At 35.6% G+C, this 19,420-nt stretch overlaps 1 protein-coding gene across 1 annotated transcript; it reads right to left on the minus strand.

The window, feature by feature from the left end:
* Window positions 1-241: 241 nt before the first annotated feature.
* Window positions 242-19,315, minus strand: LOC115874487 (facilitated trehalose transporter Tret1-like). The gene is made up of 3 exons (XM_030889637.1): window positions 19,286-19,315; window positions 11,611-11,949; window positions 242-1,273 (listed from the first exon to the last, which is right to left on the minus strand). Exons 1-3 carry the CDS (start codon window positions 19,313-19,315, stop codon window positions 242-244), a joined length of 1,401 nt encoding a protein of 466 aa, XP_030745497.1.
* Window positions 19,316-19,420: the final 105 nt, after the last annotated feature.

A 19,420-nucleotide genomic window follows, 5' to 3' on the forward strand; every position in this document is an offset into this window, starting at 1 on the left:
CACTTTTGACATAACAACCCATTTTATAATATATTATTGTCATTTTTATGTTTTTTAATTTGTCAAAAAGGACACCTTTCTGTATAATTTATTATCAGATAAATATTTGAGCAGGTAAATATATTATCATTTTATTGTCATTTGTATATTTTCTCATTTGATTTGTAATATCTCAGCTACGCTAGCAATACCTCTCTACTACATTTACGGATACCTTCCGTAGCTGTTTTTTCGCGGCGGGTCAGCTTCCTGTGTCAATATCTGTCAAATCTCGACCTCTGGTTTCTGGTACGCAACAGACAACAAAGCAAAGTCCACAAACTGAAATAAAAGCGTATAACCAGAAAGCTCCACATAACCCTAAGAGCTCTTGGAAATCTATAAAGGTCTTTACGCTGACGAAAGCACAAAAATAACTGAAACAAGTTGCTAGCGCTGTGCCTAGCCCTCGGTGTTCTAAGGAGAACAATTCGCTGACTAGTAACCAAGATATTGGGCTAATGCCCAAGGAAAATGCTACGGTGAACACTAGAGCACACAGAAGAGGAATCCAGTCTAGGTTAGGTACTGAAATAGAACTCGCGTCCTCGTAGTATGCGAAAGATCCAAAAGAAGCTAAAGCCAAAGACATTAACACGCTAGAGGCTACTAATAGAGGTAACCTTCCAGCGCTGTCTACTAGAAGACCGGAAAGTAAAGACGAGAGTAGTTGAACTATCGCAACTGCAACTGCAGCACTATGAGGGTTAGTTCCTCCGAAAGTCTCCTTGAACACCATGACAACATAAAAGTTAAAAGCGTTTGCCCCAGAAAATCGTTGAAAGAACATTAAGCCGCATGTAATCAATGCCGGTGTCCTTAAAACTTGAAGAAATAGTCTGGGGTTAGTGGGAATCTTCCTCGATATCACGTGAGCTTGTAGAAGCGATAACTCTAATTGGAGATCGGCGTTATCGCCTCTTAACCATCTCAAAGCCTTTTCCGCCTCAAGATCTTGCCCCTGAAGTACTAACCAACCAGGGCTTTCTGGGATTCGCCACATAGCCAGAACCATGGTAGTTGTGGCGAAGAATATGAGGCCTGCCAGTTGTCTCCAGTCGAGGAAAGCGCCTGCAGCCGAAGAGACTAGCACGCCGACGTGGCCGGAGATTTTTAGGAGCGCGCTCAGTCCTCCTCTGATTGACGGGGCTGCTATTTCACTGACGTAGACTTGGGCTGCCAGTTGGATTATAGCCACGAGAAAACCACTGATGAAGGCAGCAAAACACATCACCTGGAAATAACGGACTAATTTTAGTTTTAAAATATTTTCGTTTCCAGCGTATTAAGGTTTGGTTTGGTTTGGAGAACTGTCGATTTGTAATATATAATGTAAATTTCTCCATACACATACAGGCCGTCGACAGGTCTGAATCTGTAGATCGCTTGAATAATCGTACGTTCCCATCTTTTGACAAGCTGGAAGTTTTGTACTATTATTGATTTGTATAGGCAATTGCCCTGGCTGTGGAAAATTAAAAGTAAAGTTTATTCATACATTTTTTGTTCGCATTCCTTTCATAGACATAGATCCAGTAGACGTACTTTATGTCAATGATCGGAATTTTTAAATTTCAACTTGTTATTAATACGTTTTTGAAAAACAGTATTGTGAAGTTTCTTTTTATCTTTTTTTTTATCTATATTTTAATTTTTTTTAATAAGTTACGCATTAAGTTATATTTATTATTGCGTATATTAAGGTTGGATTTCTTCAAAAACGTCTCACAACCGACTGTATACAGGGTGTCTGAGTATTCCGTGGACATATAACTATTTTTAGAATCAAAATAAGTTCATTGGATACAATTTACCTCTATATAAAAGCGCTTTGTTTGTCCGCTAGAGGACATCAAACTTTAATAAAATAAACACATTTTTTTTGGGTGTCAGGTTTTGGGTGTCTATGTTTTGCTAAGTGCTTTAACATTTGGCTTTCACAAAAAAACAAGAAAAAGTACGGGAAGATTAAAAACTACCCCCCCCCCCTACATAAATTTTAGTATACATATTTTCCAACAGAACCGACGATCCATTTTCTTTTCCTAAAATAGCCCCTCTAGTATTTACTACATTTTTTGACTTCTGTAAAAAAAACGTCACCCCACATATTTTTTGAGGAAAAAAAAATTTTCCAAAGCTGATTTAAAAAAAATGTGTTTTGTCGTATCTATCTATGTCTAATCTATTATGCTCTAATTTATCTATTTTTGAATTTTTTGATGGATGCCCTCTAACGGATAAACGAAGCACGTTTGTATAAAGATAAATTATGTACAATTAATGTATTTTGATTCAATGAAACTGCCTGTATATTTTGTAGGTCTGCTGCGGAAAAATAAATTCTCCAAAATTTCTTTTCTAAAAAATTATGTGATGTGGCGTTTTTTACAAGAAACAATTTTTTTTATAGATGGGAAACGCCTGTTTATATGGGAAACGCATGTTGGTCTTGTCTGTACCCAGATCTTGTTTTTTTCGTCCATCGCCTTTTTCTTCATAATGTTCCTTAACATGCCGCAAATCGCTTCGGTATTTTCATTCGATGATGTTAGAAGGTTTCCGACGTTTACTCTAGAAATCTTCGTACCACACACTGTTTCTGCGTTTTCCCGTAAATCTTCGTGCGCGTGACACTCAAATAGTGTGTGGTTAGCCGAGTCTGACACCTCGCAATACCAGCATTAGGAAAGTCAGCCTTGCGGATCCTGTGCAGATACTCGCCAAATACTCCATGGCCAGTCATGGCTTGCGTGATGTAGTAGTCCGTGTTTGCTTGGTCGCATTTTATCCAATCTTTAATATTGGGTATGAAAGTCTTTGTCCATCCGCTATATGCTTCCCATCGTGTCTGCCATTGCTCTATGTTTCTGGCCTCTTTCCGGAAGGAAGTTCCATTTTTATATATTTGATTTCTTTCCAGGATCAGTAGACTGACTGGAGGTATCTTAGCAAGACACAGTACTGCTACTGTTGGACATGTGCAGTATGCCGATGCAACCCTGAGTGCTAACTTCCTATTTATCCTTTCTAGCATGTTTTCGTAATGCTTGAAGCGCATGGATCTGTCCTAGATCGGCGATGCGTAGAGTATGGTCGAATGAACTACCTAAGCGAGAAGTCTTCTTTTTTCCGCGCGAGGTCCTCCGATATTGGGAGTTATTCTCGTCAGATGCTGGATGATGCCAGTCGTTTTATCCCTGATTTCTGTGACGTGTGAAGTCATTTGCATGCCCGAGTCGAACCAAACCCCCATGTATTTAACCTTCTTTTGAGGTTTTATAACTAAATTATCCAGCTTTATGTTTAGATCTTTTGCCTTGCGTTGTCCAACGAGAATGACCAGCTCAGTTTTTTCGGGGGCCAGTTTGACGCCCATGCTTTCCAACTTATTTTTAATCGCTAGCGCAGCCGTCTGAATCTTTTCTTCGAGGATCGTGTAGGTGGATGCAGTTATTAAGAGGGCTGGATCGTCCGCGTAAGCTAAGATCGTGTTGCCCAGGCCTGTATCGGTTCTAAGTATCTGATCGTAAAATATATTCCAGAGGGTGGGTCCGAGGATCGAACCTTGAGGGACTCCACACGTCATTCTGTGTTTCCCGCCGTACTCTGTAATGACATATCTATGTGACAGGAACGACTGTACCATGCGTACAAGGTATGGGCTAATTCTCTTATGCTCTAATTGAGTTGCATTGCCGAGCCATGGAGCCGAATTGAACGCGTGCCTTATATCAAGGGTGAATAATGCCAAAAATCCTCTATGTCGGTAACTTTTGGTTTTAATTCGATCTACTTCGTTGACCACCATGTTTAATGCGTCAATGGTGGACTTCCCTTTCCTAAAGCCGAATTGATTAGGGTGAAGTTTGTTGCCTTCTTCTAGTTCTGATTCCAGTCTATCTCTTAATAGGCATTCTAGTAACTTTCCGCTGGAGTTGAGTAAACAGATTGGTCTATATTTTTTGGTATGGTCGTTCTCCCTTTTCGGTTTTTGGATAAGGACCAGCTTTGCAACTTTCCAAGGTTTTGGGAATTGGCCAAGCATAAGGCATTTATTCATGACTTCAGCTACGGCAGGCGTATCGTGCATGGTAGCGATTTTAATAATTTCTATCGGGATGGTGTCCGGACCAGGTGCTTTCCGATTTTTAAGCTTGCAGGCGGCTGTAAGTACTTCTTCCTGGAAGAACAAAGGAAGCACGTCTGTTGGTGGATTAACTGGCCATTTCATATTCGGCATACTCGGGAACAGCGTCGCAATCTGTTCTTCTATGATCCTTATAGCAAGAGGTGCTTGATAGTTTTTGCAGAATCTTTTCATCGTTAGTTGGTATGCTTTGCCCCACACGTCGGTGTCTAGCTCATCACATAGCTCTCGCCATTTTTGCTTTTTGCTTCTAAGAATTTCTAATTTTAGAGCTTTCTTAGCTAGTCTATACTCTTTTCTGGCACTTTCCACTTTAGCTGGGTCGTGTGCTTTAAGTCTTGTGAGAGTACGTCTACGCCTAATACTGCAGTCGTTCCTTTTGGTGATAATATCGTGGTTCCACCAGTATACCTGTTTTCTGCTTGGTTGCCTTTTATTTAGCAGAAATGTGTTTCCTAATTTTCTGAAACATTTATCCAGTCCTTCCGGCGAGGGACACTTCATCTTGAGGCCGTGTTCCAGGCTAATAATGTTGTATATTTAGTAGTCCGTTAGTGGTTATTCGCCAACCGTGCTTAGAGGTGTTGGTTTTAGTTCCCTGTGTATTTAGGACTACATCGAATCTAATGTATCGATGGAGAGAAAGGTTCTCGATGTTTTCGACTACACGCCAGTTTGTGATCTGATTACTAATTTTATTAGTAGCGATGGTAATATCTATAAGGGACTCTCCGTTTGCGTTCATAAATGTGGGGGTATGGCCTCGATTAATGACCACGAGGTCATTACTGGCTAACCATTCTTCCATTATTCTTCCTTTTTCATTTTCAACCCGAGAGCCAAAAAACAGAGACTTGGCGTTAAAATCGCCCGCAATGATGGCTTCTTTGTTCTTTGTTCGGACGATTGTTTCTATCTCGGTCAGTAGCTCTTTTATAAGTTCACTAGGCTTATTGGGCGAAAAGTAACATGAGAACATTAACATGTTAGTAAATTCAATACATACATACCCAGGACCAGGGATATAGTCCAAGAGGGAACACTTATTATCTAGGTTTGCCCGTAGAAAGCTATCACCGTTTTTGTCACAGATGTTGTTCTTTTTTGCAGTCACATTGGGTTCTTGTCCCACTATCAGATTAATGTTTTCGGAGTGCGCGTATTGGAGCAGCAGGTCGTATGCAGCTCCACGTCTGTCGATGTTTATTTCTAAGACCGAGAGAATATTGGATATGCTGGCTTCTTCACCGGCTTTGATGGTTGCGGCTTCAGAGGCGAAGCATTTGTTACAGATCTTGGCATTGTAGCCTTTTTACAAGAAACAAGAAATGTAGTAAATACTAGAGGGACCATTTTACGAAAAGAAAATCTAATGTCCGTGGAGTTGAAAAATATTTATACTAAAATTAATGTAAGGGTGGGGGTAGTTTTCACACTTTCCGTGCTTTATATTGATTTTTGTGTAAGCCAAATGTCAAAGCACTTAGCAAAACATAGACACCCAAAATTTCATTCAAATCGGAATAACGGTTCTTAAAATATCTGAAAAAATGTGTTTATTTTTTTTAAAGTTTGATGTCCTAGCGGATAAACGAAGCGCTTTTATATAGAGATAAATTGTGTCCGATGATCTTATTTTGATTCCAAAAATATCTAGTACTTCTATGTTCACGGAATATTGGGACACCCTATATAATTACACAACTAAATTTAATTCTCTATGAAGCAGTAAAATGGGCGAGCTTTTAGCCTCCAAATTTAATATTTCCCTTCTATATACGGGTACGTATATGAATAGCAATATATTCAATATCGGGTTATAAGTTAAATCAATAAATAGCATGCATGTAAATGAAGTTGTATATGAATGTATAATAATGATAATAATATTTTAAACATTATATTGTGAGTTAAAAGATCTGACCTGCTTTAATCCTTTTAAAGGAATTAACTTTATTTACATTTAATTGTACTCTGAAAACAAAATTAATTTCGTTATACTTAAATTTACTTAATAAGTTTATAATTCGTAATCCACCTTATCTACAGTCTACAGAGTAATCCATGGTCACGGTACGTTTATGGAGAACCGGTGATAATTTTTTGTTTAAATTTGGATTTTCGCATAAAGGTCTTCCCCTGCTCCATCTGTCTAAATTATTAGCAGCATTACCGCTTCATACTAAAAGTGGTAGCATCTTTGTTACTTTAAATGGGACACCCGGTATATTATTACATTTTTCGAAACTACTTTCATATCTCATCATTTTTCTATAGTACTAACCTATACTTATCTCTAATAGTATTCGAGACAAAAAATAAAACGTGAAAAATTCATAAAAACATGATGTTGAATGAATTGGTCATAGATAAATGAAACAAGTTTAGATTGGAAAGTGCCCATAAGGACAATGTAAACACTATTTGGCGCTATTCTTGCAACGGTCGCGACCCAAAACTTTTGAAAATTTCGGAGCGGTTCGGCTTTTTCCGGAATTATATCGCCAAATATTGTTTATTCAAATTTATTATTATTTTCGTTTAATTTTATAAATAAAATACAGTGTGTTGCATACAAGAAACTTTATTTTATATAAGGACGCATGTATGAGACACCTATGAAACATTGAAAACCGACGTTAGCCACGATCCACGATGGTTTTGCAGTTCACAGTCCACAGCACAGCTTTTTAAGTTTTTAATGCCACTTTTTCACAATTATCACCGGTTGGAGTAAATAAAACTTGAATTAAACTCAGAAGATAGCAATAATTACTTTGAAAATGGATGCTATAAACACTTTTCGAAATTTCTTTAATGGGAGCGGTTTAGATTTTGAAAGATTATTATGATTTTTGAAGATTCTGACTTTGATAAGAGAAAATTATTTTTGTTTTTGTTTGCCGTTGTTCTTAGCGACCGCTATAGCAGCGCCAGATCGCGTATAACGGTCGCGACCCAAAATAATTTCGCCACCCAAAATTTTTACGGGCTTTCCAATCTAAACTTGTTGCATTTATCTATGAAATTGGTTAAATAATAAATTTGTCATATTGAAGGCTGAAATTTGTTTTATAGGTTATGGAAAGTCGACATATTCATAAATAAATGCAACAAGTTTAGATTGGAAACCCCGTAAAAATTTTAGGTCGCGAAATTATTTTGGGTCGCGACCGTTATACGCGATCTGGCGCTGCTATAGCGGTCGCTAAGAACAACGGCAAACAAAAACAGAAATAATTTTCTCTTGTCAAAGTCAGAATCTTCAAAAATCATAATAATCTTTCAAAATCCAAACCGCTCTCATTAAAGAAATTCCGAAAAGTGTTTATAGCGTCCAAAAGTAATAATTGCTATCTTGTGAGTTTAATTCAAGTTTTATTTACTCCAACCGGTGATAATTGTGAAAAAGTGGCATTAAAAACTTAAAAAGCTGTGCTGTGAACTGTGAACTGCAAAAACCATCGTGGATCGTGGCATAACGTCGGTTTCCAATGTTTCATAGGTATTTCATATATGCGTCCTTATATAAAATAAAGTTTCTTGTATGCAACACACTGTCTTTTATTTATAAAATTAAACGAAAATAATAATAAACTTGAATAAACAATATTTGGCAATATAATTCCGGAAAAAGCGGAACTGCTCCGAAATTTTCAAAAGTTTTGGGTCGCGACCGTTGCAAGGATAGTGCCAAATAGTGTTTACATTGTCCTTATGGGCACTTTCCAATCTGAACTTGTTTCATTTATCTATGGACATATTCGATCTGTCTAAATCAACCGATTGGATATCAAGCAGAGAGATAAAAAAAATAGTTATTTCTGTTTGTTATAAAATTGCTCAAATTATTGTTATTTTAAATTCAAGCTTATGTATATTATCTAGAAAATTAAAACACAAATAAAATTGCTTATCAACGATATATCATGCTCCTATAACTAACTAAACTTTCTGGATTTTTCAGTTGGTTTGGTCTATTATGGTTGTTTCGTTTAAAGAAAATCGTTAACATAAAACATATTCAAACTTTATAAGTATCAATTAGACTTTACTTGCTAAATGTCTACAATTGTCATGATAACGACATTTTTAATAAATGAGATTATAATAATAGAATTATTAACTTCTTAGACCCTTCCGGATTCTTAAGTAGCGCTATTTAAAAATTACTTAATAATAACACAATAGGAACACAATATATCGTTCAAAAGCAATTTTTTAGTCTTTTGATTTTTTAAAATATATTTATATACAGGGTGCTACAAATTCGAGGTACGAGCATTGGTATCTCGGAAACCGTAAGAAATACGAAGATGGTTAAATTGGGGCAAAGTTGCGCTTTAGGATGTTCACCAAGATGCTATCAAAAAAGTTTTAAAAATTTCAAGGATTGCGGAGTTTTTTGGAAAAAACGGAATTTTTTGAAAATCAATTTTATTTTTTCCTGGCGTTACTTTTTAGAAAATCAAAAAACTAATTGCACATTCTCATGGCTACTTTATTAGGGCTATCTGATAGTATTTTTAGATTTTCAAATTAGCTGATAATTTGTGAGATACAGAGGCCAACTTAATTTTTTCAATACGGACCTGCATTTTTTATTTGAAGTTTTGAAAGAACTCGATATCCTGAGTACAATGAGATGCTACACTATCTTCGGCAATCTACGGTATCTTGGTAAACATCCTAAAGGGCAACTTTGCCCCAATTTAACCATCTGCGTATCTCTTACGGTTTCCGAGATACCAATGCTCGTACCTCGAATTTGTAGCGCCCTGTATAAGGTTGAATTTAAAATAAAAAGATTTGAGAGAGAGAGCAATTTTATAACAAACGGAAAGAAATATGTTTTTTGCTTTCCCTGTGTAATGTGTAATATATCAACTTTCTTTAACTCATAACCCAAATTTCAACTTTTAAACTGTTCAAATCATGATTTTACCAACGCTTATTCAAGATCATATTTTTGTCAATTTTACACATGTTTTATTTTTTATCTTATAAACTATTAAAGATATTAAATTGTGATGTATGAAAATAGTTTCTAAAAATGTAACAATATGCAGGGTGGTCTATTTAGAATAAGAAAGATGCTACAACTTTTCATATATGATGTGGCAACGTTGTAACACTGAAATTATTTTAGATATACCGGGTGTTGCATCGTCGAGCGGGACATAGAAAATCCCATATAAATTTTAATGGGGTGAGTTATTGGCTTCCCTAGTTATTTTAGAGAATAATTCTATTTAGGTTTATTGAAGAGCACTAAAACCCACATTCAAAAGAATAACTTTAGATATTTTTGATTAGCCCGTTTACGAGTTATCGCCGACTTCTTTTTAAATATTTCTTTCTCCTTTCTTATGGCCCTGTATTTACTTATGAGAACCTGTCAAGGAAAAAGATAACTGTCAAATGAAGTTGTCATTTCAGAAATTTATCTATTTAGTGCTTTATTATTATTATTAAAAACTCATACCTACATCGAAAATATTAGCCATGAATTACACTACCGAAGAAAAAGTATTGATGATTAAATGGTATTATCAAGGAAATAGTTATCAAAAGGTGTCGGACATGTTTGCTGCTCTGTATCCGAATAGACCGATACCTGGAAAATCTAGAATCGCAAGGAATATCCAGAGATTTGAGACCAAAAAGGTACCCTAATAAATAACTGCAGATGTGAAGCAAGGCAGGAACAAAGAGAAGATGCAAGAAATGATACCGACTTGGAAGTTTTATTGTGCCTGGAAGAGAACGATGGAAAGATCAGCACAAGGAAACTTGAGGATGAAATAGGAATAGATCACACTACAGCGTTTCGAATTTTGAAACGACATAAATACTATTCCTTCAAATATGAAAAGCACCAAGAGCTACGAGATGGGGACGAAATACGGCGGCAGGCGTTTTGTTTTGATATGATGGAAAGAGCAAACACGGATAGGGAATTTTTAAAAAACATATGTTTTACTGACGAATGCATGTTTACCTTAAATAATGAACCCAATGTTCAAAATTATCGATATTGGAACAAAGAAAACCAACACAGGTTTGTCGAAACAAGGATGCAATATCCACAGAAAGTAAATGTTTGGGCAGGGATATTCGGACACAATATTATCGGGCCATTATTTCTTACGCGAGATTTAAATACAGAATATTATTTGGAACTACTCGAAAATCATATTTTACCTGCTTTACATGATGACGCTAGGGAAAATCAGGAAGTTTGGTACCAAATGGATGGCTGCCCGGCACATAGTACCCTGGCTGTTCGGGAATATTTAGACAATAGTTTTAACGGAAACGTTATTGGCCTAAATCATACAGTAAATTGGCCAGCAAGGTTTCCTGATATTTCGCCAAATGATTTCTCTCTCTGGGCCATTTAAAAAACAGGATATACAAGGATAAAAAATACCCAAATCTAGACGAGTTAAAAAATGCTATTTCTGCCGAATGCAATAGAATTTCAGTTTACCAGCGAATGTAAGAAGAGAATTTTATAATCGCCTGGGTCATTGTCTAGCAGTCGATGGAGGAATATTTGAACATCTTCTTAAATCCTAAAGTTCTAACAATTTAATAGTACTTAAATTACTAAGTTATTGAATATTGTAATAATACTATAATTAACCTTGTAATTGATTACTTTATTTTATTTTAATTCATATTAATTTGTATTTATAAATACATCTTTAAGATTTCCGATGTAGGAATGAGTTTTCAATAATAATAAAGCACTAAATAGGTAAATTTCTGAAATGACGACTTCATTTGACAGTTATCTTTTACCTTGACTGGTGCTCATAAGTAAATACAGGGCCATAAAAAAGGAGAAATATTTAAAAATAAATCGGCGATAACTCATAAACGAGCTAATCAAAAATATCTAAAGTTATTCTTTTGGATGTGGGTTTTAGTGCTCTTCAATAAACTTAAATAGAATTATTCTCTAAAATAATTAGGGAAGCCAATAACGGACCCCATTAAAATTTACATGGAATTTCCTATGTCCCGTCCGACGATGCAACACCCGGTATGGAGCAGGTGCCTTTATGTAAAAATATAGGATTAGGAATTAGGATTAGAAAATTAAGGATTAGGGAAGAAAAATATAAAATTTGCCCTAGAACTATGAAATTTTGCACATAGTTCCGTTAAATCGCGTAATTGAACACTAAAAACAATTTTTGTTATTTACCCTAAAAACAAGTTTGTATATTTTTTCTAAAAATCAGTTCGAAGCGTATGAAATTTTCGCACCGACTCCACCGAAATAACTTAGTTTCGATAGTTCCTGTCGCACAGTGGAGCAACAGTCAATACGCAACCAGCAACACACTACTTGTTTTCTTAGACCATGTTTCTAGGTGAAAAAATGTATACTATAAAAAGTGCTACTTTACCTCAATGCTTACGGCAAATACCGTCATGATCCAACACAACGACAAGGGAAACCCAGCAATCAACAAGGTCCTCTTCCTACCCCATTTGACGGCTAACCCTCCGCATGGGGCTCCGAATAGTGCTCCTAGAAGGCTCAAAGATGCTAGCCAGCTGGCTTGCTGACCATTAACGCTAAAAGCGTCTGATTCTCGTTGCTGTAACGAAGCAATGGCCGGGGAACTGTAGCCCTTACCCAGCCCTGAGGCCAATGGTCCTAGAGAAACGGCAAGGGAGGCCAATATTTGGCCTAGGTATTCTGGTTGGCCGGTAATGAAGAGTTGACGACTGGGGCCCGCCAGCTGAAAAAGAAAAGAATAAGTTCGTGAAAAGAAAAAACAGTGTTTTATCGTTGATTGGAACAATTGAGAAGATACGCAATATAATGGGCAAATTTGTGACAAGGCTGATATGATTTCCCCTTACGTCTTCAGTGCAACAGGGTATTTCCCATCCTCCTCTGTCACCAGTTCTTCCTCCGAGGGTACACACCCTTCCACGGTTGGAGTTTGGCCCTCCGTGCCGCTCTTCACAGTCGAGGAGGTTGCCTCCGGCTTAGGAACCCGTGAGGTGGAGGCTGCAGGATCTGTCTCCATTTTCTCCGCGTCTTTAACTTGGTCTCTCCTTAGACCTGATACCGGTGTTGTCCCGTATCTATAATAGAGGATATGTCTTTCTTTATCTATTGCCTCCTTGGATTTGAGGTCAATTCCTATTGTGAGGACCTGACCATTACCCTCCTCCCTCGAGTTGATGACTCGCCAACTCGATGTCCTTACATTGAAGTTCTGACCTTGGATAAGGCTCAGCAGGTAGATGGTGTCTTTCCCTTTGCTCCTCGGCAGAAAGACCGTTATTGCCGCCCCTTTAGAGATGTTTTCTCCCTTCACTGCAACCAGTTCCGGCCCTTGCCAATTTTTAAGCTTAGGTGCGATTTCCACCAACCAATTCGTCGATTCTTGAGATACACAATCTATGAGGATCATGCCCACCCGAAAGTGTATCCCCGCAAAACGCAGCTGACCCACATTTTGTAGATCGTTGTGTTGCGATCCGGTCGCCATTACTTCGTCTAGTATAGCCTCTTCTAGAGTCGTTTGCTGGTCGGTGGTCAGAGCAACCTCTGGGAAATCCTTTGGCAGCACCGCCATTTTCACTTGTCCAGCCATAGCGGCAAAGCTGGTGATACGACCCTGCTTGCCTCCCGGTTTTGGACGGTTTGGTTTGCTCGCTCCCTCTCTTGCCCTTTGATGGAGATGAATCAGATTGTTTCTTGGTTTCTTTATTTTCCCCTTTTCGGAGGAGTGTTTTCGCTTTTGTTTCCTCTGGAGCAAGTCCTTCGTGGAGCAGTCTGCTCCCAAGTTATATTAAACATATGAACCATCTGAGAATCCTTTAAGACCACCTTTAATTTAGCTAATTTTCCTACAACTGAGAACTCTGCAAAATTCCATTTACTCAGGACATAATTTCAGGTAACTGTAAAGATATGGAATTGTTATAAGTTGTTGTTGTCTTTTTTAGATTCATGAATGGATTGGTAACAAGTTAGATCCTTTACAATATGGATGGAAGAAAGATCAAAAATGCAATCTAACACCTATTCAATCAACAGAAGATGTTGCGCCTCCTGACCTACCAAAATTATTTGAATGCAATTGCAAAGAGAGTCAGTGTTCTAAAAATTGCTCTTGTAGAAAACTGGGTTTTGCTTGTTCTTGAAAGTGTGGTCAGTGCTACGGAATCAGTTGCACAAACTTTTGTATTTTAGTTGACGCTAAAATGACGTCCAAGATGACGTTATAGTAGATTTTATTTAATAACTTTAATTTAATAATAATTTTTTAACAATAATATTTTATTTAATAAATCATTTTTAAACGTTATTTTTAATCGTTTTAATGCTTAAATTTATACTTGGTTTATCTATTTTAACACTATAATGTTAACGCCAAAAATTATAGCGGATTGGTTTAAAAAAACTGGAAAATTTATAAACCGTATAGTAAAAATTTGCTCTATCTCTATTACTATTTATTTTAGAGAAAAAAAAAGATTAAATGTAAAATTCTAAATTTAATTCTCTACAAAAAACATATCTTTATTTTTTTCGAAAAAAGTTATCCAAACGGAGATATTTAAAAAAAAAAGAAAAAATCCAAGATGGCGGCCATTTTTTTTAAACTTCCTCCGCTGGGACCGAAGGAGATCATTATCTACATATTCCCGTTGAGATTGGTTGCGGTTACTAATTTTTTCCACCTTTACATATAATACTCGGCTACGTTTACTGGCCTATATGGTTTTAACCAAAGGTTTTAACTCAAGTTTTGCTATTTTTATCTATAATAGCATACGCTTTCAATTCTCACAATTGATATAAACTAAAGTATAAACTATATTATTTAAATGTGACACTCTATTAGCTTAACCCCTACCCCATGTATCCGCCTCTGTATATTGTAGATATGAAATATTTTTTTTATAATTGTTACGTCTGGTATTGTTGAAAGAATGTATTTAATGCTCTATATCAACATAAACTTTGCATCTCAAAGCAACTGTTTTTATCAGATGTAATCCTGCTACAAAACTAAAATACACTGTATAAAGAACAGGCGTAAAATATTGCATGCTCTTTTTCCTTGTACCTTCACCACTTCTCATTGAAAAACATTTCTCCGTGAAGTACATACATGCTACAAATTGCGGTAAAATATAGAACGGTTCTATGAAGCGCTTTCATACAAACGATGTTTTGTGTCACTCTAGAATTCCTCCCTAATGGCCGACGTCCAAAACTGGGGCTATGGCTGTGCTCCTGCTGCAAAACCGTTTTGTTAAAAGTTTTATTGATGGCCCTGTTTGGCCTAAAGCTCGATTTATTATCGATCGCTTTTGCTCTATCTCTCTGTTATACTCTAAATCCAGTTTTGCTGAGTTGTGACCTGATATTTTTCATTGCTGCTCTAATTATTAATTATTATGAATTCATTTATCGTTACGAAAAATGTTACTTTTATATAACCAGGATATTAAAATCAATATGATGATATGGTAAAAACTTTGGAGACGAACACTTAACCATCAATCACGGGAACACAAATGTAAATTTACTTTTCGACGACACTTCTATCAACAGATGACTGAACAGAAAGAAATTGAGTGATCCAGTAAAGTACGTAATGATACGTATGGATTATAGATGTACGTATGGATTAGAAGCTACCTGTCGAGAAAAAGGCAGAAAACTAGAATTAATCGATTTAATATCGTCTAATTTTATTTGTATATGAATGTAACCACAACAATTCAAGGATTATGAATTACTGCTACTCAAACTTCTCTTTAACTTCGACAGTGACTCACTCACCGTCATCAAAATTCTAAGGTACTTCTATAGAAGTGTTCAAACTTTAAATTTTGAATTTTAGGTAGCATTAAGCTTATAATGGAAGGAATAAATGGAAAATCTCAAGATATCCTTATGGATTAAAAGTTAGCTGTCTAGCCGCTACCGGTGAGTGACGGTGACGGTGAGTGTGAGTGAGTCATCTGACTTTCCGGCGATGGCAATAGGAGAACCGGTGATTGTTTTGAAAGCTTGGATTTTTATATAAAGGCAAAAGCTCCATCTATATAAAATATTATAATATTAATGTAACGCTGGTAATTATGTAACGCTGATAATTATCAGTTAACAGTGTTGCCGGATCATTTGAAAAGTGATAGCACCTTTGTTATTTTAAATGGAACACCTAGTATATTATTACATTTTTAGAAACTTTTATATCTCATAATTTTTGTATTGTACTAACCTATACCTTTCTCTTATAGTTTTCGAGATAAAAATAAAATATGTGTAAAATTGACGAAAACATGAATAAGCATTGGTAAAATCAGGAATTGAAACATTTTTAATTAAAGCTGAAATTTGGGTTATATCGAAACACAATTCGTTAGAAAACTAGAATTAATCAATTTGATATTATCTGACTATTATTTATACAATAATTCAGAGTTTATGAATTTTTGCTAGTCAAACTTAAAATCAATACAATATTATTTTGAATGCTATATTACGCGAGAAAAAATAAGGGGATAACCTACAAAAAAAGAAATGAGATCCCATCAAAAACATAGAATGTAAAAAAGTCTCGCTTATGTAAAGCCGAGTCAGTTTATTTTATTTAGTTTCTCTTTAAACACCTATTCAACAATTTTGTTATAAATTGTTAGTAAGGTTAGTATCAGTATCAGACATTTTTTTACATTTTTTGTAACAGTCATAACAAAATTAGGAAAGTACCAACTTCCACGCATCGACAATCAATACAAGCTTAATCAATTTATGTTTTTTCAATTCTATTGAGTATAATTTTAGTTATGCAGAAATAACACTGTTTAGTGCAGATACCAATCGTGAAAATATTAATTATACCCATTATAATTGTGTAAGTGCAGGCAGTAAAACAAAGAATAATACTGTATTTTATACATAGATACAAAATGAATGAAGCTAAAAATTGCTGAGAAGAACTAGTAGTGGAGGGATATTCGGGATTGAGCACTGTTTAACAGTTTAGGGCTTCGATCGACAACTTTATCCATCAAAACTAAAAATTCTCGAAAATAAACACAATATAAATAAATATACACAATGAGCTTTCAAATCACATAGTCCATTTCATATACATTAGCGTCACTAGCAATTTATCCTGGGGTGGGCTTGAGGGGCCTGGGGGGGCCTGGGGTTGAGCCTAGGGGGGCCTAAGGCTTTTGTTTTTTTTTCAATTAAAAATAATTTAAAAAAACACATTTTTTGAATAAAACGTTTACATGAGTAGATTGAATCTCTATCAATAAATTTCATAGACTTGGTTATCAAACCGTGTTCCCATAGATTACTAATTTTTTAAAAAAATAAAAATTGACACATTTTTTGAACACAACAAAATAATATTAACTGAACAAAACTAGAAAACGTCATTTTTACTGCATCACAAGCAAATAAAAATTAATACGTAGCCAAGAGTCATAATTCAGGATTTCTCTGGGGGGGCCCGGCACCCCCGGGCACCCCTGTAGTTACGCCAATGTTCATATACTTCGCCAGACTATTAGCCTTATCCCAAAGAATATCCTTATCGTAAATTGATTAACACTGAGTCAGAAACATGTGCACAAAAATAGTCGTAGACATGAACACAATAATTGACAGATTTCATATGGAATGCCAAACATTTATTTTGTTCCTAAAGTTTAGAATTCGGTTCCAATTTAATGTAATTATAATTATTATATAAATATATAACACTTTTAGACTCTCTAAACACTTTTAAAGCCCCCACAGACGCTCAGCTATTTGCTGCAGGCGGACTGTGCAGGCCAGTTTGCGCAGTTTAACCTGTAGTGTGTGTTTAGCCTGTCGCACACACACGCAATTTTATAGTACAGTTTTATCAAAAATAAAATGACTGGCGCAATCACGTTAGCAAATTTGTTCTATGTAAAATGGGTCTCGCGATTCTCATTTTAATTTGTTTGGTGCTATAAAAGTTGAAAAACATGATTGATTTAACTACTTAAGAGTGGTCAAGAAAACACTACTACAGTATGATGCCTATCATGCATATACCAAAAGACTTTCTGAGTTTGAGCGAGTTTTTGAGCGACGTTTTGCTTGCGGTGGATGAGATAAATGTCGTGTAAAGTTGCTATACTGATTAGTTTTAAGACTCTATTTCACTAGTCCGAAAAAGTAGCAAAATAAGCGTTCGGCATTTAACGTTTTACGTAAAACTGGCTAGGTACTTTTACACAAATGAAGAAGGAAATTAAAGATAAAGGATCATACTATATCCGTAATGTAGGACATTTTTAGACAACTTCTTTATTTTTAAGATTTTGATGGTCAAACATCAACAAAATATTCCTTATGTTTGGACTAAATTTTTTCGAAAATAAAAACATAATTTAAAATCCCGTTACAATACGGAAATAGATTGAAGTTTTGTGATTACAGTGATATATAATTTATATTGTTTTGTAACAAATTGCTCGCTATTTTATAATAAAATAGTGAGTAAATACTGAAGGTAAATGCTGAAGCTTTGCAAACCTTAATCAAAGCACGTGTGTTTGGAATTTTGGGTGTGGCTTAACACGACAGAATCGGGCTAAGCCTTAGGCAGATTTCTGAAATATATACAGGGTGTTTCAAAACAAATGCGAAAAACTTCAGGGGGTGATTCCTTGTTCAAAATAAAGGGTAGTTTGCTTCATAAAGGTTGGGTCAAAAGTCAACCATTAGGGAGATATCGCGGTACAAAGATGGCGGAAAAATAATGTTCTTATTTTTTATCTTGAAAACGAAAAGAGATAGACTAATGAAATTTTATGGAAGCATTACTGTTATGAAAACACACTTTCTGATAATTTTTTCACTTTTTTAAAATGAGTGGAAGGGGTTGAAATAAACTACCCCTATCATTCTTGTTAACACCTATTCAACAATTTTGTTATAAATTGTTAGTAAGGTTAGTATCAGTATCAGACATTTTTTTGTACATTTTTTGTAACAGTCATAACAAAATTAGGAAAGTACCAACTTCCACGCATCGACAATCAATACAAGCTTAATCAATTTATGTTTTTCAATTCTATTGAGTATAATTTTAGTTATGCAGAAATAACACTGTTTAGTGCAGATACCAATCGTGAAAATATTAATTATACCCATTATAATTGTGTAAGTGCAGGCAGTAAAACAAAGAATAATACTGTATTTTATACATAGATACAAAATGAATGAAGCAAAAATTGCTGAGAAGAACTAGTAGTGGAGGGATATTCGGGATTGAGCACTGTTTAACAGTTTAGGGCTTCGATCGACAACTTTATCCATCAAAACTAAAAAATTCTCGAAAATAAACACAATATAAATAAATATACACAATGAGCTTTCAAATCACATAGTCCATTTCCCCATATACATTAGCGTCACTAGCAATTTATCCTGGGTGGGCTTGAGGGGCCTGGGGGCCTGGGGTTGAGCCTAGGGGGGCCTAAGGCTTTTGTTTTTTTTTCAATTAAAAATAATTTAAAAAAACACATTTTTTGAATAAAACGTTTACATGAGTAGATTGAATCTCTATCAATAAATTTCATCCCGATAAAAAAGTTTCTAAATAAACTAAACTATCAAAATTATTTTTTTTTGCATGTGTTTGATGAGATTTTTCTTTAAATTTCATTAACAAGAATGATAGGGGTAGTTTATTTCAACCCCTTCCACTCATTTTAAAAAAGTGAAAAAATTACCAGAAAGTGTGTTTTCATAACAGTAATGCTTCCGTAAAATTTCATTAGTCTATCTCTTTTCGTTTTCAAGATAAAAAATAAAAACATAATTTTTCCGCCATCTTTGTACCGCTATATCTCCCTAATGGTTGACTTTTGACCCAACGTTTATAAAGCAAACTACCCTTTATTTTGAACAAGGAATCACCCCCTGAAGTTTTTCGCATTTGTTTTGAAACACCCTGTATATGTATATTATATTTCCTTCGGTCACACACCCGTTTTACCCGACCCCTTAGAGCGATCCGAAAGTACAGCGTAATAGACTCTTAATACTTCGCTTGCTCGCGGCTGCTCCGCACCCATTGTTTTTCTTTCATGGGTGCTGGGGCACCTGGAGCACCCGAGCAGTCGGCGCCCCCGGTATGTTTATTCTAATTTATGTCAGTGTCAGTCTCCACAGGCACCTCA

This window comes from Sitophilus oryzae, unplaced genomic scaffold (genome assembly GCF_002938485.1).
Source record: "Sitophilus oryzae breed Bouriz unplaced genomic scaffold, Soryzae_2.0 scaffold_1297_pilon_pilon, whole genome shotgun sequence".
Classification (NCBI taxonomy): domain Eukaryota; kingdom Metazoa; phylum Arthropoda; class Insecta; order Coleoptera; family Curculionidae; genus Sitophilus; species Sitophilus oryzae.